Raw genomic sequence first — 22,957 nt, 5'->3', positions numbered from 1 at the left:
AAAGTTGAAAGTTCCTACTTACGCTTCGCAATGTTTGTGTGTCTATAAAATGATTTCGCGAAATGCAGCAAATGAAAAAGTGGAGACATGCTCCTTCTGGAAAATGTCGCGAATTGAAATGTCTGTAAATTCCAGAACAATTTCTTTCGCAATTATTCTTAACGTCAATTTCATCGTTGAAATCTCCTTCTTACAATGATCAATTGAACATTGACTTTCAATGTAAGGTGTATTCCCTACTTTACACTAACGTAAGATTCATGAATAAATTTATTCTTCCTTTTTATGTTATAAAACGATGCAGAAAAGTCGTAGAACAATTTCATCAGGTCATTGTAACGGTGATGTTTCATTCTTCAAATGGATATTGTCCTAGGAAACTATATATTATTTCATCAGTAACGGTAGATTATTATTTCTGCCGGAAGCTCGAAATACAAAATCTTGCGTATTTATACCTGTCGATTATGAAAAATTAATCTTATATTTATTCATTAATTTAACACTCAATTCTATATATATGTTATATTAATAAATATTACAAATATCAATTTATGAATCTTTCCACCGAAGCAGTAAATGTGCTATCGTTAGTTGAACGTGGAGCGTTTCAAACCAATAAACGAGCGTTAAGAAAGGCGTCGCTCGGGGTTCGAACGCACGATGAATAATTGAAGAAGCATTGTGGGCTTCCGAGGGATTAAGACATCGCGCGATAAAGCCGGGGCCGTAGCTCATGCATACTTTATCCGCGATCGAGGAGACGCGGCGCGGCGGGGTCGGGGGTAAATGATAAGGCGGCTGACGATCGGCTGGGAATCGTCGGCGGATGCTCGTAAAAGACGCAGCGGAATTCCCGTGCGCGGTTTCCACTGCCGCGGGTGTTCTTCTTGCGGAAAACGCGGGTCGTAGGTTATCGCGGCCTAGGTGCCACGGAAAATAAGCGTGAGCGCGCTCCTTGTAAAATATCGCGGCGCGGCCGCCGCCGATAAATAACCGCGGCGTCGGCAATTAATTGCTGCCGGGTCCGCGATTAATCGCGTCGCCGCGACGAGATGCGATACTTTATTGCGCCGTGCCGAACGTTACTCTTCGCGTTTAGGTTATATCGCGTTTAGGAGCTAGGAGAAGACCGGCGGCCGTCACGCGCTCTTCCTTTGCACCGGAAGTGGAAGATCAGTAGCTTCTTCCTCAGATGATTCAAAGGTTTCATAGGTAATTTCAAGCAACTTTTTCCTTTGCGAATATTCAATCCGCGGCTTCGTTCACGAATTATTAACGAAATACGTGCGACGCCACGCCCCGCCCGTCTTTGCTCCACCTTCGCCATCTAATTGGCCCGTGTTTTATGATAATAACTCGTTGACCAGGCAGAGTAGAAGATTTCTGCAAAGGAAAAAGTTACTTCAAATCATCCCAGGAATCCTTTGTTTCTAGATTTCAAGCGAATTGTCAAGATTGTTTAATTTTTATATAATTATCAGATCTTATTCATTAATTATTCTTCTTAGAGCAGGAAGGATGCGTGGCTAATTATCACCTGCAAAATTCAGAAGAAGACAGTAGGATATCGAATATAGCATTGCGTCATTCGGACACGTTACACCACGTGGTCTCGTCTTATTAGTCACGTGTAAGTGCAACAAGCGAGTTCGCGATGCACTCGCAACCCTAGCTACAAACGGTCGTCGCAATTCGCGGCTGTAAATGTAAATCGCAGTTGCATAATGAAAGCTGTAAGCACGGGCGAATTGGGGGCGGGGGAAGGTTGCAGCTGCAGTCGCAGAATGCAACTGCATGCTGCATTTGCATTTATATAATGTAATCGCGAAATGCAGCTCTATAATACAGATACAAGATGTAATTAGCATCGCGCAACTGTAACACGTAATTACGTGTTACGATGTGCGCGCATAAAATATCTGCAAAATGCATTTATAAAAGGCAATTAACAACCGTAACTGTAAAATTACAACCTTTGCAAAAAGGTGTTGTATTGAACAATCACGTAAAATTAAATAATTAGCTGATAGAGTTTTTAATGTAAATACTTAAAAATAATAATAATAATTACTTTATTCGGTTTAAATGACACCGGGGGTCAGTTTGACCCAGCTACCGTAAGCCGATGGATCAATTCGTAAATTTACTTAAACAAGTTTGAAAATAAGTTTTCATTTGTATAAAAATGCCATGTTTGAAAAAGTGAACTCCATTTATAATCAATTTCGCAATCAATTTAACGACTGAATCTGTAATTATATAATTAACTCATAATTATTTAATATAGATATTTGTAACTATTTCACGATTATTTTGATTGTTATTTCATACCTTATTTAATAATTTATATCTAATTTAGTTAAAAATCAAACTATAATTAAGTAATTAAATAGTAGTTACTTAGTAAAAAATTTACATCTGTTTTACAATTATTTTAGTAATTATTCCATAACTTATTTCATAATTAATTTCTAATTCAGTTAATAATAATTTAAATAACTATTTAATAATAGATTTTATACCAACTTCATAATTAATGTAATGCTAAATTTGATTTCAATATAATTATATTTAATAATTATTTCAGTAACTAATCCATAATTAATTTAATAATTATTCTGGAATGAATTTACTAATTGTTCCATAGTTATCTTAATAATTAATTTACAATTAAGTTACCAATTTTGGAACAATCGTTAGACTAAAAACATTCGACCGACTAATGTCTCCGTCTCTTTTATTTCACAGAAACTGCAGACTATCGGCGAGGATTTCTGCGGGTTGGATGTGAACACACCTTTAGGCGGCGAGGACGCCGTCGAAGGGACCCCAGTGCTCACGTTCAAGACCCGTCTGACCGCGGTGGCAGCCACCTCGACCGGAGACTACACCGTCGTCTTCGTCGGCACCAAGGAGGGTCACCTGAAGAAGGTCAGTGCACGATACACGCTCTCTTTATCTGTTCGATCGAAGAGTCCCTCGAACGGTACCGCCTGTTTCATTAGACCATCCGTGTACACTCGTTATCCCCCTGCCGCTCATTTTTCGGTATAGCTCGATCCTTCCGACATCTGACTCTCCATCGCGACACCCTTGACCTTTAACCGGACTCCTGGCGCCGTGAAAATAATTTTTAGTCATTTGTAACTAAATTTATTGTAATTTAGTGTGGGTGTATATAAATAATAATATAATTGTAATTGTAATGAACGTGCTGAGCTTGTGATTGTAAATTTATATAATAATAATGATGATGATAATATTAAAAAATTGGAACAGTAATAATATTAACAGTTGCAGCGAAATCTAAAGATAAATGCTATTAATCAGTGAAGTCTAAAGCCAAATCGTTAGATTCTTGCGTCACCTAAATCTAGATCGTAACTATCATCAAAATCTACGTACAATACATAATAATCCCATAATAAAGACTCACTTACATAATCTAATAACCGTCTCTAACTGTCGAAAACCGTCGGAAGCCGATGGCTATAATTATTCCGGAATCGGCGGGGCCCGCCAGCGAAAGTAATCACAATAGATATTAATGCGAGCGACAGAATCGGGTCCACAGGAAAATCCGCTTTCTACCTGTGTTCCATTAGCCTTGGTCCAGGTAGCCATTACGTTCGCCATCGTTGCTGCGAAGCGTTAACGCTTAACGAGGCTAATGGAGTCCCATGGACCGTCTCCCCGGCTCCGGGAACTTCGCTTCCACCTGGTTGTATCGAATGCCCATGTAGATCGCGTCCAAACGCCCACGCGGCGCGCTTTCTTCGATCGTTAAATTAATCGCGATCCAGGCTCGATTCGAAATTTTCAGTCCGCGAGAGTGTTGCTGACGGACTGAGGCTATCAAATTGGTAGCATGGAATAAGGTTCTGTCGAAGTGATGTTAATGTTCAATGGTTCATTAGACAATATTCAATATTCCATATTCACTATTCTCAATATTCAATATTTTATTATATAAGTCAGAGATATATCAGCAACTCTGTACTTACAGAAATCAAAAATGTACTCAATATTCCATATTCAATATTCTCAATATTCAATATTCCATATTCCATATTCAATATTTTCAATATTCATTATTCCATAATCAATATTCAATATTGAATATGTAGACAGGAATAGTCGATATTCAGTATTTAGAAGTCAATACTCAATATTCAATATTTAGGTGTTAACAGTCCGTATTTAGTATTCAGTATTCAATATTCAATATTTATTAATCAACATTCGATACTCAATCCTCAATACTTAGTATTCTTTATTCGATACTCAAGACTTAGTATTTAATACTCAACATGAAATATGAAATAGTCAATATTCTATATTCATTGTTCAATTGTCAGCATTGAATATGCTATATTTAAGAATCAATAGGCAGTATTCTGTATTTAAGAGTCAATATTTCATATTCAATATCTAATTTTCAATATGCAATACTCAGTATTCAATATCGAATACCCGATACTTAAGATTTAAACTCAGTTCACAATATTTACTATTCAATATTCAATATTGAATATTCAACAGTGAATATTATATTAAAATTAGATTACTTAAATACTGAGTATTATAATCCATTCAGAATATTGAATATTAAATATTGAGTATTGAATATTGCGATCTATTCAGAATGTTGGATAATGCATATTGTATATAGAATATTGTAATCTATTCAAAATATTAAATATTGTAATCAGTCCGGAATATGGTATATGATATATTTAATATTGTAATGTAGCCAAAATATTGAATATGAAATATTTGATATTGTAGTCTAGACTAAATATTTGATATTGTAGTCTAGACTAAATATTTGATATTGTAGTCTAGACTAAATATTTAATATTGTAGTCTAACTAGAATATTGAATATTGACTACTGTATATCCAATATTAAATATTGAGTATTGACTATGAAATGCTGAATACTGACTATTAAGTGTAAATATTGACTATTGACTATTCGCTATTCACTATTGAATATAGAATATCCAATACCAGTTCAGTCGCCTCGCTTCAGCCGTGCTCGTCTCTCATTGGTCATCGTTTCCCTCCAATAACGCGTAAACAAAGCCTCGTACAACATTCTTTTTAAATGAAAAAGTTTCGCCGCGCATTTCGCCACGTAAATGCTGGAAAATTCAAACGTTGCGGGAATTTTCGGACATCCTTTATCAACCGCCCGCTCGCGCGAATCGTGAATCAAACGCAACGCGAGCCGCGTAATTGGCTACGCGAGACGGCGACGCCGCCGTCGAAAAATCGGCGTGGAAATGGTTATAGAAAATTATGGATCTCTCTGACCGCGTGCCGAGAGCAGCGCCGCGAAAAAAGGTGGAAGTGGCGACGGGTCGTTAGCCGGTCGACTGCGTTTCCAGGATCGCGATATCTCGCGGTGGCCCCCTCGAATCTGTCGCGATTAATCACGATTATCGGCCGGAATCCTCTCCGATTTCTTCCGCGCGAATACTACTAGCTCGGGGATCCTTATTCGCTCGTTTTATTCGCGAAATCGCGTTACTCGATATCGGTGGAAAACGATCGCGACGGAGCGTAAACCAACGCAGACGCCTCCAGAGATGGGATCGATGGGAGACTCGAGTAGGAAACACCATTTTCTCAGATGTTTCTTCCGTATTCCGGTGATTTCGATGCCTGCCACTCTCAGCGACAGACGATTGGCGGTTAATTGCAGCGTTTATTTTGCAAGTGGTGTCTGGGAGTACATTTATTTTAATGAAGACGGAATATTCGAATTTCTGATTAGTTTGCAGTGAATTTTTTGGTTATAAATAAGTTAATATTTGATATTGAAGTAACATTTAATATATGTAATAGTTAATATTTAATATTACATGTACACGTGATAGTTAATATTGAATATTCGATCTTTAATACTCAATATGCAATATCGAGTACTCGATATGTAATATTCTTAACTCTGTAGACAATAATCAACGTTCAATATCCAATATTCAAATATTGTATCAATCTTCAATAGTTAATATTCAATATTCAACAGTCAATATTCGACGTACTGAATATTACATTGAACAATGATCATTAAATATTGAATATTAGATATTAAATATTGAATTTAGACTAATACTGAATTTTACTTAAGTATTGAATATTGAACATTGAATGTTAAATATTGACTGTTCACTTTTGAAATTGGTTTTTTCAAATTATTATAATAAAATTGTATATAGATAAATTAACAGAAATATAGCGAAATTATGTATACAAATATGTATATACATATAATGTAATACTCGTGTGTATCAGTATGAAGAAAAAACGTGTACTGGCAATTTTAATCGTCGTTCCATAATATCCAGATAACGAAAATTGTTCGCAGGGTCACGATACCGTAATGCACGAAATGTATATCGTGTTAAACATTGAACATGGTAGGCAGCATGCTCGCGACATTGTAATTGGCTGAAAACACGTGAAAATTTCGAGTGTGATCGACACGATCCACTTCTATAAGCGGATATAGGGTATTAACCCACTTCTCTTTGAATTACTATGAAACAAGTTGCATTATAAAGGGAGGAATAGTAAAAATGCATTTGCGAATGCTAGAAAACAATAATTTAGATTCGAATAATTTAGACGATAAATTCCTATAACATCATATTATAATGATTGTAGATTAAAATAATTAATTAACCCACTTCCGTTCGATTTGTTATAAAACAAGGTGCGTTATAAGAGAAAAAATAATAAAAGCTGCATTTGCGACTACCATAAGACAATAATTTAGATTAAAATAATTAGAATTATAATAACTTACATAATAAATTATTATAAAATCATATCGTAATAAGAAGAGATACGATATAATAATTTATTATGATAATTTATTGTGACAATTCATTGTGTAAATTTATTACATTAATTTATTCTAATCATTCCAGTTATTCGAATTATAATAATCATATATCAGATTAATTAGAATAAGAATAATTTATAAAACAATATCATATAATATCTAATTATAGAATAATTTATATTATAAGTCATTCCAATTTAATTTTTACCACGGCAGACATGGGGTTTGTTTTTTGAAAGCCAATTACACCATGGAAGAACATGATTGAATGAATTCTAGATCACAGTAGTAATAAAACAGGCAACGACAAAACGAGGGAAAAAAGGGGGAGAGGGAGTAAAAGAAACGAGATGAATAAGACAAGAAGACAAAAGTTCGGAAGTTCCTTGGCGAAGCAATTAAATCGAGCAGGACGCAATTTATTCCCATTGCCGAGAAAACCCCGTAGAATCTCCCCCCATTAGTTCACCCAGCGCACAGTAGTTTGCAAAATGCAGTGACAAGTTGTTAGGACTTTTAAACGATTAGAGATTTTGACTGAAACTAATCAAAAAATAGTTATTGTTAGCTAGAGATAATTAAATAATTCTTGAGTTTGTTAAATGATAAATTTCAATGAATTTTCATGGCTGTTTTCAATTTAAAACCAAAATATTAAAAGGTGATTTTACCATTACGTTATTTTATTATTCAGACTATTTATTAGGACTATTTAGTTTTATTTGTTATTAAGACGTTATTATTACCACTATTTTTGAATTTATAAATACGTATTTTATATTTATATTTTATACGTGTGACGTTTTATGGAATATTCGTAAGTGTGAGTGACGCGTGACGCGGTCGTTTTTAAACAATTATAACTTAAAAATATTCGCAATAGGGATGCGACATTTTCGTGGCTATTTACAAAAAGCTGGATAAAAAATATTATTGTTTGCTAGAACACGGAGACTGTTGCGGTTCAAAAGTTATTCTTTGTCGAATGTGGGGAATTTTCTTCAATTAGTCATGTAGCAATTGGTGTTAGTTTTATAATATATTATTGTTAACAATGATTTAAAAAATATATGATTTCTTGTTAGGAAGGTGTGACCTTTGTAATAAAAAGTGAGTGAAGTCTATACTTAATACTTAATACACAATATTCAACATTGAATATTTGGCACTCAGTATCAAATACTCAATACGCAATACTCAATGTTCAATATTCAACAGTCAATAATATTCAATAATCAATGTTTAACAGTCAATATTCCATATGCTAAACATTGAATATTGAACATTAGATATCAAATACTGAATTTAGGCTGTTGAATACTAAATATTAATGATAGTATTTTAAATTTTTGTAGTAACAAAAATATTTATTCAATTTCATTAAGATTAAATGTTGAATATTGTAATGTATTCGAAATATTGTATGCGGAATGTTGAACATGAAATATTGGATATAGAATATCGAATATGGCATATGGAATATTGAATATTGAATATTTAAGATCGAATCATGATGATTGAAGACTCAAGATTAAATATTAAATATCAAATATTGAATACTTATTATCGAATACTGAATACTAAATATTGAATATTTATTATCGAATACTGATTACTAATAAATATTGAATAGGAATACTAAATATTGGCTAATAAATATTGAATATTCTGTATTGAATGTTGAATATTGAATAATATCTGTTCAATATTGGATATTAGATATTGAACACTGGGTATTGTCTACTGAGTTATGAATATTAAGTAGCGAGTATCCGGTATTGGATATTGAGTATTTAAGTATTGAATATTGAACATTAGCTATTGGAGATTTAATATTCAATGTTATAGATTATATATTGGATATTGAATAAGAAAGACAGTACGTTTATCATTGAATATTAATCTTTCATAATAGAGATCAAACTGCAACAAAACTTATATGAAATATTTCAAAAAAAAATCTCTGTTCCACTTTGTGGCCACGTAGTTTCCTGGAAGTCTTCGTCTCGTTCAACTCCGTCGGCCCAAATCGAACCCACTCTTCCGACATCGACCATTCGTGATACTGATCAAACGTGGGCCAACGTCAGAGCAACGTTAAATTTTTAACACGGCCGCGTTCCTTTCAGCGAATTTGCAGGACGTATTTGCTAGCGCCGGCTCGCGGGCCTGTTTGAGTTCCGCGTTTGCACATAGATAATTATAATCGAAGCTACGGCGATCCGGGAGCGCGGCCGGCTTTAATTAATCACGATGAATAACGGAGCGGCGGGGATGGACATGGGGGAGGGGGGAGGGGGCGGCGCGAGGGAGGCCGGCAGAGACACACCGTGGCACCAGGCAAAACTTCGTTAACTTGCAAATTTCCCGAGACCCTTCCCGGACAACTTGGCTTCGGTACTTTGATTTCCCGGCCGCGATTTTGCATTTTCTTTAACGCGCGCTAATGAATGCGAGCGCCTCGCCTCGCTCTCGCAAAAATCCCGTCACGCCATGCAAATTGCCGACCGCATAATGCCGCGCCGATTAGGATTAATTCCGACGATCCTGATAGCCTAGCTGGCTAGAGGGCATCCAGCCTGTGTCCGGCTGGATCGCTGAACAAATTGAAGATCCGCGCCGCGCTCGTAATTGTGATTAATTGAAAGAAATCCGCGATTTTACGCGTGGCGTGGATAACGACGCGACTAATGGTCACCGGCCAGGGATTCGTAATTTCCTGGGGAGTACGGCTTCGAAATGTTACACGTGTGAACGCGGCGACCCTGGTGCATCATTTGTTTGGCGAGAATTCTAGTCGCTGCACTTGTGGCCCACTGCTCAGTATTCAATATTGAATATTCAAACTTCAATATTTAATATTGAGTATTCGAACCTCAATATTCAATATTGAGTATTCGAACTTCAATATTCAATATTTAGTCTTCAATATTCAATACACAATTTTTAGTCTGCAATACTCAACACTAAATTTTCAATGTTCAATATCCAATATCGAGTCTTAATCTTCAGTGTCCAATGCCAAATACTCAATTTGTTGTATTCAATATTCAACACTTCATATCCAATATTCAACGTTCATTAGTCAATATTCAAGTTGCAATACTCAATGCACAATATTCAACGGTTAGTACTCACAGCTCAATATTCAATATTGAATATTAAACTTCGAGTCTCTATTTTTAATACTGAATACTCAATATTCAATATCATTATCGAGTATTTGAACTTCAATATACAATATTGTGTATTCGACCTTTAATATTCAATACTCAATTTTTATTCTTTTATACTCAACTCTCTATATTCAGTGCTTAATGTTCAATATTCAATACTCTATAGTAAATATTCAATCTTGATAAATAAATCTTGTGACTTCCGTGTTAGTTTATAAATACTCGATATTCAATGTGAATATGATGATTCAAAGCGAATATTAAAGATCGAATACTCAATATTGAATACCGAATATTGAGGTTTAAGTACTGGAGACTAAAAATTTAATATTCGAAATTAAAGTTTGAGTTCTGGATATTGGATATTGAAAGCTAAATATTGAATTATAAAGATCGAATACTCAATATTCAGTATTCAGTATTAATCCCTGAAGACTCAAGATTTAATTTTTAATATTGGAGATTGAATATTGTATAATGAGCATGAAATATTGTGTTTTGAACACTGTAAATATTGAATATTGAACATTGAATATTAACCGTTGAATATTGATCATGAATATTGAATATTGAGTGTTAAAGACTAAAAATTGGCTACCACAGTGACAGACAGACAGAGATTTCACGCGTGCGCGTCCTAGTATACGAAATAAATTCACAAGGAATTACTGGGACGTTCGTCGTGCTTGACAAGACTCGCGAACGGATTCAAGAGGATCAGGGAAGATCGCGATAGATCATCGCCTCCTCCTCCTTCTCTTCCTCCGACTTCCTCCATCTTTGTTCCAGCGATCGGCAAACTCGGTTTCATTTCGCAGCGTTCGCCGGGTCCCCATTCAAATTGATTAATTAAATCGTCCTCCCCGCGGTCTCTCTTCTTTGTCGGAAGCTCGACTGCCAGTCAAGATTAGAAACCTCAAAAAGTTCGGCGACTGGTTCCCTACCGCGGCCATAAATCCGTTTCATTAGCCTAGCGCGACCACGTGTCCGCTCTGTTCCGCAATCTCCGGAAATTTCATTCTCTTAACTTGTGGGATTGCGTTCTACCGTTCGCACATTCTTCCTCGATCGTTGTTTTTTGCTCCGCGGTTTTTATTATCACGGCCATTTCCTCTGCCCTAGCCCTGTTTGCTCGCTTACCAAGACTACTCCCCCCCCCCCCCTCCCTCTCTCTTTCAATCTATCTTTTATTACTATATACACTTGAAAATTTTATAAGTTGAACGGTCTAGCAAAATTGTTTCAAAACGGTTTCTGCAAATAAAACATTTTAAATGTCGAAAGCTACATATTGAATATTGAAAATCGAATACTCACAGAAAACTCGAGATCGAATATTCAATATTGAAAACTGGGTATTGAATATTAAGATTGAATCCTAAGTATTGAATATTGACTAACGAGTATTCAGTACTGGACACACAAGACTCGAGATTTAACATTCAATATTGAATATTGAATATTGTGTGTTGAGTATTGGATATTGAAGACTAAATATTGAGACCCGAATAATAAACTGAATATTCAACATCGTATACGCAATATTTATCTTGAGCATTTATTATTTAGTATTAAACACTGAAGTCTCAATATTGAATATCGAGCATTGAATATTGGATATTGAAATAAAAACGAACATCAAATTCGCTTGCAAATCTTACAATACTGTAAAATACGAGATACACCTTTCACTCAAAGCTCAACAGAGCAACTAAATAAAATCGTACATCAAAGTTCAATGGGTCATCAAAAGGGGTTTTTAGCGATGGAATCTATCCCAGAATTGATTATTGAAAAAATTTTCCTAACAATTTACAGACGTTACAATCCACAACATTTTCAATCCGCAACATTTTCCAGAAAGGTCATGTCTCCAGTTTTCTACATGTTACTGTAAGCGTACAATGCAGGGCGTAAGTAGAAGCTTCGAGCTTTAAATTGAGCCTTGGCTCATTGTTGTACGTTACGCTTTTACCAAATTCCAACAATTCAACCGTCGACGACTTATCGAAATACAAAAATACAACGTACCAATAAGTTTTACTATTTATCTATTTACTATTATAATAATTGTTACCAGTTACTATTTACTATTCCATTATTACTACTTACTATTTTTTTATTCCATTATTATTATTCACATATACATTATTATTTATTCCATTACTACTGTTTACTACGTCGCAATAATCCCGAATCGTATAGAAATTCGCTAACAAGGGGATACGCTCGCATAAAACACAGAGCCTAATTAGCCGAGTTTATTAATTAGCTCGATTATTTCAATTGGGTCAAGCCTACTCATTTCGATGGCACAATGACCGCCGTGTACAAACACGGTCTAATTAACATATTTAATAGAACGCCACTTGTACGCGAAGGCGAACGAGAATTTCCCGCTCGGACGAGTGAATTGCAACATAATTGCATGGTTTAACAACATTAAAACGCGTTACATTCGCGCGCACACGAGAGAGAAAGAGAGAGAGAAAGAGAGAGAGAGAGAGAGGAGAATATTCTAAACGAAAAGAGACCGTATTTCACGTTCGTACATTGTACATTTACTAATTTCCATTAAATATACATTATCACGACGCACCAGCTCTACCTACGCGACAGTTTTATTTTGTTTCGACTGATTAAGAATATAAAAAGACCGGAAACAATGTAATCAGCTGTAAAAGATTGTCTCTCAGTCTGAAGCAGACACGTTGCGGGGGCTCGTCGCGATTAACTCGAGCGCAATCGACATTGTCGAGAGGGTAGGAATCGCAAGGAAAAGATCGTCGGCTCGAGTCGCTATCCTATGGTAATTGAAACGGCAAACGAGGACCGAATTACGCGCGGCCGTAAATATCCTTGAAATATTCATCCCGGAGCAGTTTGCCGCTTTCGTTGGTGCCGATAAGCAGCAACACCTGCGCCGTGAAACTAACGGCCATCGGTTACAATAAACATCCGTTTTAAAGCGGTGCTATCTCGAGTGCTCGAACGGAATCAACGAGGCCGCAGGAAAGAACGTCCCATGGGGGTCCGGAGAGTAGAGCGAGCTCGAAGATTACTTAAAAATCGAGCACATAAATCCAGCACGATAAACCCGTACTAAATTTTTGGCCTTTGATATTGAACACTCACTATTCAATATTCATTGTTCAATGTTCAATGTTCAATATTTAATGTTCAATATTCAATATAATGGTTACTAAATCTTGAGTTTTCCGTGTATTATACTGAATTCTTAATATTTAATATCAATATCCAGTATTTTATCTTCAATATTGAGTACTCGATCTTTAATATTCATTATTCAATATTTAGTTTTAAATATTCAATATCCAATACTCAATCTGCAATATTGAATATTAAATCTTCAGTCTTCAATACTTAACACTCAATTTTCAGTATTCAATATTCGATGTTCAATATACAGTGTTCAATACTCAATTTGCCATTCTTAATATTCAATATTGAATCTTTAATATTGAACATTAAATCTTGGGACTCCAGCTTTTTATGCTGCATTCAATATTGAGTATTCGATCTTCAATATGCAATATTTATTCTTCAATATACAATATCCTATACTGTGTCTTCAATATTGAATATTAAATCTTCAATATTCAGTACTCAACACACAATATTCAATGTTGAATATTAAACTTTGAGTCTTCCATGTTTAATACTGAATACTCAATATTCAATATTGAGTATTCGATCTTCAATATTCATCTCCTCTCGTCTGATCTCTCATCTCGTTTCGGTTGAACAATGAAAAATTCCGCCTCGGAATCGAACATTCTCGCTCGCTCGCGCGCGCGCGCGCTCTGGTCTGATCTGATCGGCAACTAGCGATCACGAGAAAAGCGAAAACCAGAGGAAAATCGAACGACCGGCCCTGATACCTACACAAAGGCCCAGTAGAAGAGATACCTGGATTCGTGGAGGAGGGGTTGGCGAGGGAAGGGGGGGGGGCGGTCGAAAGGGAGAGACTGGCTCCGTGTTCCCGGAAATGGAAACAGTGCGTTCCTTTCAGCAGAAAGAACCTGATAAATTCAGCGCGCGGGGGAGTCGGTTCGCTGGAAGCTCGATATTAGATAGAAAAATGCTGCACTTTGTCAATAGGTTGTCCCGCGATGATTGATTCGTCGCTGCAACAAAGGCCTGCAGAATTAGAGGAGCTTGGAGGAAAACCGTTTCCTGTGTTCGCTTTTAGGGATGAAGACGTTGCCGGCTGTTGGGTTGAACGGTGCGGGGATGATAGCATTTTTTGACGGGAGATAGGCGTTCTTTGGGATGAATTGTTTCGTTGATATATTTGGTATTGGTGTGGTAGTTTTTTCGTTAGGTTTTGGAATTTTAGATTTAGTTTTTATTTACTTTTTTTTGTGTACTTGGTGTTGTGGGTGAATATTGAATATTGTGGTATATTACGAATGTTGCTATTGAATATTTGTATTGCGAGCTATTCAAAATATTGTATATAGAGTACTGAATATTGAATATCGAATATTAAATATCGAATACTGAATGTTAAATACTAAATATTAAATTTGGTATACGGAATACAGAATATCGAATATTAAACAACGAATATCGAATACTGAATATCGAATATTAATAAATAAATAAAAGTTAATAAGAAGGTATTATAGATAGAAATTCATTGAAATGTAGTCGGCTGCGATAAAAAAAGACGCGTCTCTCCGCAGTTGATCTTCTCGGTGGTGTCGTTTCGGAAACAAAACCGGAGGACCCCGAATATTTCATTCGTCTTTTGAGCAAATTGCCTCTCGAATATTCCTCGAATTTCATATTTGATGGCGGCCACGTTCCCGCAGGTCGACGGGAGCCGGGCGGAATTAAATCTCGAGCTGACTTCGGGATTTTAAAAAGTCAAGAACCGTCAGCGAGGAGGAGTTTGTTTTCGAATAGCAGAGAAGCTTCTGCTCTCTCTTCTCTCTTCTCTCTTCTCTCTTCTCTCTCTCTCTCTCTCTCTCTCTCTCTCTTTCTTTCGCTCTCGGTTTTTCTCGTGTGCTAAAACTTTTTGCCGCGGGAAGAATGCGTCACGGTGAAGTTGAACGGTCGACCCTTATGCATTTTATGGAAATAAAGATTCTATTCTTAACGAGGTCCGCCGGAAGCCGGCCGTGTGCGACTGAATATTTCATCGCTCCTCGCGCTGCGTGACTGTTTAAAAGTTCCGAAGAAAAACGGAATACCATGTCGACTGTGGGAGACCGACTGGAACCAACCATGGGGGTGAAAACGCCGTACAGTTCTCGGTTTTCAGAATTCAGTGACAAGTTTTTGGAACTTTTTCAACCACTACAGATATTGCAATGAAATTATCCTTAAAAATAGTTGAAAAGTAATAGAAAACTCTTTTGTGTAATTACAACAATATTATATAATAATAATAATAATAATAATAAAAATAATAACAATAATAATGATAATTTTATAATAATAGAAAATACTTTTAGCTACTGATAATTAAATGTTTCTTGCGATTGTTGAATAATAAATTTCAGTAAATTATTTTGATATTTCCAATTTTTAATGAAATTATTTAAATGTCATTGTGTAGAATTATTTTTTAATTTCTAGTATTTTATATTTGCTTTTTATATTTTATATGCGCGATGCTTTAAAGACACCCGGGAGCGAAGCGCGATGCGGTGGTTTTTACATAATTATAACTTCGACATTAGTTTATATAGGGACACGATATTTTTACTGCTATTTAAAGGAAGGTTTATAGGGAACATTAATGTTTGTTAAAACTCTGATACTGTTGCGGTTTAAAAGTTACCGAATATTGTCGAATGTAGGATGTTTTCTTCAATTTGTCATGTGCCGATTGGTGTTACTTTTTTTATATCTATCATTGTTATGAATGACTTCACCAATATATGGCTTCTTATTAGGAAAGTTTGTGCTTTACAATATAAAGAGAGTGAACATAATTTAGAACAGATGAGCAGGATATCTCGAAGGAAGTGAAATATATTCTATCGGGCAAAATATACTACTTTCGAAACGCTCAGATTTAAATGTTCGTGGTAATTAGAATATTTATTCAATTTTATTAATTTCTTCAATTGTGAAGTACATAGACCTTATTATTGAATATTGAATATTGAGTAATTCTGCATTAGGTACTAAGCCTGGAATAAGGAATATAGAATATTAAGTACTGAGTATTCCATATTGAATATTAAATATTGATTATTGAGTTAATATTCAACATTGAATATTAGTATTGGGTATTGCATATTGAATATTGACGACTGAGTATGGATCATTGAACATTCAATATCGAATATTGAGTACTGCGTACTGATCATATAATCCATTCAGAATATGGAATATGAGCTATTGCTCATTGAACTTTCTAAATATAACCTTTGATAAACCGATCTATCTATATAATTGTTATGTTCAACAAACTGTACGTACCCATTACAGTTTCCATCAGTGCAGTGATTGACGGATCAGTCTGACTATTAGCGAACTGTCGCATCAAGCCCGGCGAACTAGTTCTAAATAAATTGATGGCGTCAGAGAACGACGAGCGATTAATATCAATAAAAAGTTCGCGATACTCGATTACGGGGGTCGACGCCATTGATAGTGATTGATCCGTCGCGGTCGCGGTCGCGGTGAATGAAAGACTTTCTTCGCGGTTGCGGTGGGAGGTGGGGCGGGAAGAGGGAAAGGAAGACGACTGAAAGGAAAACGGGGAGACCAAGAATGCCGCGTCGAATAAGAAAATCGATGGAAAGCTAAGAGGGCATTGTGGACCGGCGAAATCTGGGGATCGGACGGCGTATTCAATTCTTTAGTCCTCGGTCCTCGATCTCATTCCGGCTTAATAAAAATTCGCCGGCCGTAATCGGCTGTCCATTACCTTCTCCGCCAGATATCAGATATGCTACTACTATTATTTAATAATAATAATACTTAGTAGTCAATAGTTAATATTGAATATACAATGCTCAATATTCAGTAGCCAATATTGAATATTCAGAATGTTCAATATTCAATATTGAATATTCAATGATCAATACTCAGTACTCAATATTCGGTTGCCAATATTCAATATTAAATGCTCACTACTCAGTATCCAATACTGAATATTCAATGCTCAATATTCAGTAGTCAACATTCAAGTATCAGCACTCAGTAGTAAATATTCAATATCCAATATCCAATGCTCGATACTCAGTAGTCAATATTCAATATTAAATATTTAATGCTCAATTACTCATTACTCAATATTCAGTATTGAATATAAATACTGTACATACTACAATTATACTGTACTTGCACCGTACTTGTATACTTGAAACCTACGCGATCGAATTCAGAGTTATACCATCATCCAAATGGTTCCTATAGATGCAGTAGTAGGTACCCTAATTCCTAGGCAACTATTCCGTCGAATTAATCATCAATTTAAAATCATCGTTTCAGCGGCTAATACCCGCTAATACCTCTAACTCGAGCATGCCGCGCTCGCGAGCCTCTCGCATTAATAGTAATAGCCGGGGACATCGGTATTCAATAATCAATTTCATTGGATTATTACTGTTCCCATCGGTATTAATACCCACTATGGGGCGCATCATGGACAGCCGCAGCGATTCGCGGTATTACCAAAAAATTATTCCGCCATGACAATAATAACGACCGTTCCGTCCTGCAACAGAATTTTATTTCTTTACTTCTGCCTGCAACCGAACTTTTTCTGCTTTCACTTCAAACGCGTTTGTTTGTTTATTAGCCTCTTGGCGGAGCGTGACGCCATAGAAAATTGAATCAAGGTTCATAACTATTGTCACATTTAGCTTAGAATTTTTAATTGATCATTGAGCAAATTAGTGCAATATTATATGCTCGATAATTAATAATCAATATTCAATATTTAATATTCTAAATAGATCAGAATGTCCTAAGTAGAATTGGATATTGTAAAATATTCTGCAATAAAATATTCTAAATAGATTAGAGTATTCAATATTCTGTACTGAATACTTCAATATTCAATATTCAATATGGAATCTTCAATGCTCAATACTCAGTACTGAATATTCAATGCACTATAGTTATGACTCAACAGTCTGTATAGATTGTAATATCTAATATTCAATACTTGATATTTAATAATCAATATTCGATATTTAATATTCAATATTATGAATATATTGCAATGTCCAATGTTTAATATTCAATACATAATATTCAATATTCTGAATAGATTACAGTATTGAATATTGACTATTCTACATAAGTTACAATATTCAATATTCCATATCCACGACATTGGATAAATATTTTAGTTACTACGATCATTTAAAGTTCAGAATTTTAAGATGCTCCTCAGCATCTTCCAGATGTCTTGCTCATTGTGTTTCATATTTTCGCTCAGTCTTGTTTTGTATTACAAAGAGCGCACTTTCCTAATATTCTTCCTAATAATAAATTATATATTTTTTTATTCATCTCTAACAATAAGATATAAAAAAGGCAACACCGATAGATACTCGATAAATTGAAAGAATTCCCTATATTAGATATAAGACAACTTCTGAACCCCACAAGTTTCCGTCTTCTAGCAAGAAACAATATTTTCGATAAGCCTTCCATTAAATAACCGTGAAAAGACCGTATCCCTATAAAAACCAATTCGATAATTATAATCGTTTTAAGACAACCGCGTCGCCCGTCACTCTTGATCCCGCTTTTCCTCGATTGTTCCATAAAACACATTTCTATAAAATAAAAATCAATCCGCATAACTACATTTAAACAATTTCCATATTAAATCAGAAACATCAATGAGAATTCATTAAAACACATTGTTGAAAACTATTTAATCATCGCTTGCTAAAAAGAACCGTTTTTTAATTATTTTTCGTGAAAATTTCATAGCAATAACCGTTCGAAAGTTACAACAACCTGTCACTGGATTTTTCGGTCGGGTCCATTGTTCGTCCGGGAGGTTGGGGCGTGGCACAACAATTTCAGGAGACGCTATAATCGGATTGGGAGTTTCAATTTACTCCGCGGCACGGCGAGGAACGTCCCTTTAAGTGGGATCACCGTACGCTGAAGGGCGCGGCCGATTATTGTACGTTCCTAGGACACGTGCGTAAGGGCGAGCGGCGCTGGTTAAGGGCGCCCCCTAATGGCTTAAGCTCCGAGATTCCCAGTTAATTAATTGGTATTAACGTGGCGACGCGCCGCGAGGGGATGCGACTCACGCCGCGACGAGCATCCTGCGTCCGATAAGTATTTGTTATCAATAAATTTCACTGTTCAATTAACATTTCAGCACACTAGATATCGCAGTGGACACAGTCGCGTTCCACGTATAACTTTGAACAAATATGTACTTGTACAGTATTTCGTGCTTAGAACTGAATTATGTGAGAACTAATTTTTCTATTTCCATTTTGAGTAACAAAGATTTTTTTACTTGCGAGAAAATAATCGGATTGCAAAGTTTGTATACAAATTCTTTCGTTGTAATATAGATAAATCACAGTAAAAATTTTAGTTTGGAAGCTTCATTTTTGTAGGGTGACCTTAGTCACACGCAATGGGAAATGAGGGATTCCTGAGGTGATTTCAAGCAACTTTTTTCTTAGCAAAAATTCAATACGAGTCTTTGTTCACGAGTTATTAACGAAAAAACTTTGACCAATGAGAGGAGAGCTCGGATGGTGCTAGGCGACCGAGCTAATGAATGGGCGTAGCTCAGTTTCTGGTGCGATATTCAATATACTATATACCGAATAGATTGCAATATTCGATATTTAGTATTTAATATTCCATGTTCTGAATAGATTACGATATTTAATATTCAATATTTTAAATAGATTACGATATTCAGTCTTCAGTTTTCAATCTAGAATATTCAATACCCAATCTTCAATATGTAATCTTTAATTCTCAGTCTGCATTACACAATACGCAATATTCCATATTGAATCTTAAATATTTAATACTCGATATTGAATATTGAATGTTGAAAGTACAATACTTAATATTCCATATTCAATATTCGATAATGAATTCGCGTATTCAGTATTCAGTACTCAATATTTATCATTCAATCCTCAATCTTCGCTATTTAATCTTCAATTAACAATGCCCAATATTAAATCTAAATACTCAATATTCAATATTAAATATTGTACCTATATGCTACAGTCTTCAATACTCAATATTCAATATCGAGTATTGAATGTTGAATATTCAATATTGAGTATTGAATGTTGAATATGCAATACTCGATATTAAATATTGAATACTAAAAAATTCAATACTCAATTTTCCATATTTAATATTCAATATTAATTAGTCAATATTCTGCATTCAATCTTCAATATTCAGTTTTCAGTATTCAATATCTAATGCACGATATTGAATCTTGAATATTTGATGTTCAATATTCAATATTCACGATGTTCAATCTTTAGTCTTCAATCATGGGTGCCCAATACCCACTATTTAAACTTCAATACTCGATACTGAATGTTAAATATTCCATCTTTAATCTTCAATAGATAACCTTTTATCTTCAATAATCAATGTTCAATACTCCATATTGAATCTTGAATATGCAATACTCGATATTGGATATTGGATATTCGATACCCAATATTCCATATTTAATGGTTAATATTAATTAGTCAATATTCAGTATTCAAGCCTTAGTATTAAATACTTAATCTCCAATACTTACGTAACAGGTTGCAGAAATGTTCCAATATTATTCAGACTGACATTATAACTTTTATATCGAACGCTTCCATGTAAACAACACTACACGTTCCACCCCCCTACAATATACAATCCGCGATAGGATCCGGGCAATAAGTATTCAATGTTCAATATCAATATTCTGAATAGATAACAATATTGAATATCCAACGCTGCATTCAGTATTCAGACGAAGTCCATTTCCGCTCCAATATTATACAGACTATGACTACAATTTTTTATATTAGACGGTCCCGGGTTAGCAATACTACGCGGCCGCTCCATGCAATGTACATTCCACGATGGAATCCATGCATTAAGAACGCAATTAGAGAGATAAGTATAAATCACCGGCGTAGATAACTAAAGCTCATTTATCCCGGGTCAGGATCCCGAGGGACGTCCGGGAAGCGGAGCGCCCGGCCATCGACTCTGCATTACAGTCATTACGTTAAGAAGCTAACAATAGCATTCGGTGAACGTAAGAGAAAAGACAAATAGACAAATAGATAGATGGAAAGATAGGTGGACCAGGAGAGGAGACGGAGAACAAAGAGAGGTCCCTAACGCCCACCGGATTACAGATTATGAGGCGAGCAATCGAAAGAGGATCTCGCGGGGAAACCGAATAAGCATCCAATAATAATTGGATGATTTTCCGGGGCGATCCTGCGTCTCTTTAACCCTTTGACTACTATAAGCGCATATACATATACGCTTTCGCGAGTCTATCGATATTTACGAAAGGAAATAAATATACAGACATTAAGAACGCAATTAGGTGATACGTATAAATCGCCGGCGTAGATAACTACAGCTGATTTAACCGGAGTCAGGATCTCGAAGTAACAATATCCGATATTCAATACTCAATGTACTGACATTTAATATAATGTGTAATATCAATATTCTCAATAAATTACAATATTCAATATTCAGTCTTCAATCTTGAATATACAATACTCAATGTTTAATATTGTTGTAAATATTGTAGTAATATGAAACAATAAATAAGCAATTTCGGTTAACAGTAACAGTGATAGTTTATTATTAATAACTCACAACTTCCCACAACTTACAACAAGAATAATAACGACTTCAACAACTACAACAACAACGACTTCTCAACGTGACCGTTTCTCCTTCGACTAAGACGATCTTTTCCGCTCGTTCTACTACTCTTACCAGCCTTTTTCCACATTATCTTACTATTCTCTCTCTCTTGCATTCATACTCTTTCGCTCTGCCTCACTCGCTATCTCATTCTTACTCATTCTCTCTCTCTCTCTTTCTTTCTTTCTTTCTTTAATTCGCTCTCGCTCAAGCCATTGCTTAGGTTCCTCGAAGTTACCCAAACACTCTGTCACCATGTGTCCCATTCATTAACATTTTATAACACTCGACCATTCTATCTTTCATATCCGGAAAAAACCCTACAATATTTAATCTTCAATAGTCAGTATTCAATATTAAATATTCAATCTTTAACCCTTTCGCGACGGCGCACCTGTACCATTCTTCGCTACTTCTCGCAACAGTGCGGCTGACCATACTTTGCCACGCTTCAGTCACTTCGCCAAGTGACTGTCGTATATACGCGGCACCCGTCGCGAAAAGGTTAATATTCAATAGGTAATCTTTAATCTTCAGTCTCCACTACACAACACTCAATATCCAATACTCCATAATGAATGCTAAATTTTCAGTACGCGATATTGTATATTGAATATTGAAAATTCAATACTAAATATTCGATATTTAATATTCAACATTAAATAGTTAATAATAATAGAATAATAGATTTTATAGTTAGTAGAAGTTAATAATAATAATAGAAAATCATTCTCCATATTCAATATTCTGAGTAGATTGCAATATCCAATATGCAATATTCTGAATAAATTACAGTATTCGATATTCAACAATCTGAATAGATTAATGTATTCAATGTTCAAGATTTTATACTCTGAATAGTTCAGGATATTCACAATTCAATATCAATATTTCAGTATTGTTGCTGCGTTGTCGGTATTAAGTGTAGTCGTCGTCGTTGTTATTGCGTTGATATTGCTGTTTAAGTCGTAGGCGGTGGCTGTACGATATCACTAATAAGCTGTTACTATTGCTTTTATTGTTACCCAATATTGTTGGTT

The 22,957-nt window shown here is 35.3% G+C and overlaps 1 protein-coding gene across 2 annotated transcripts in view; it reads left to right on the top strand.

Annotated features, from left to right (window-relative positions):
* The window catches only part of Plexa (plexin A), a 414,526-nt gene that overhangs the window by 325,972 nt on the left and 65,597 nt on the right, over positions 1 to 22,957 (top strand). For both annotated transcript variants that reach the window (XM_078177227.1, XM_078177228.1), the window contains one exon: positions 2,752 to 2,934. In XM_078177227.1, coding sequence (XP_078033353.1) covers positions 2,752 to 2,934 — 183 coding nt within the window. The remainder of the gene's footprint in view (positions 1 to 2,751; positions 2,935 to 22,957) is intronic.

Source organism: Augochlora pura, chromosome 3 (assembly GCF_028453695.1).
Source record: "Augochlora pura isolate Apur16 chromosome 3, APUR_v2.2.1, whole genome shotgun sequence".
In the NCBI taxonomy this organism is placed as follows: domain Eukaryota; kingdom Metazoa; phylum Arthropoda; class Insecta; order Hymenoptera; family Halictidae; genus Augochlora; species Augochlora pura.
The sequence above is the reverse complement of the archived record's forward strand: the minus strand, read 5'-3'. Positions and strand labels throughout refer to the sequence as shown.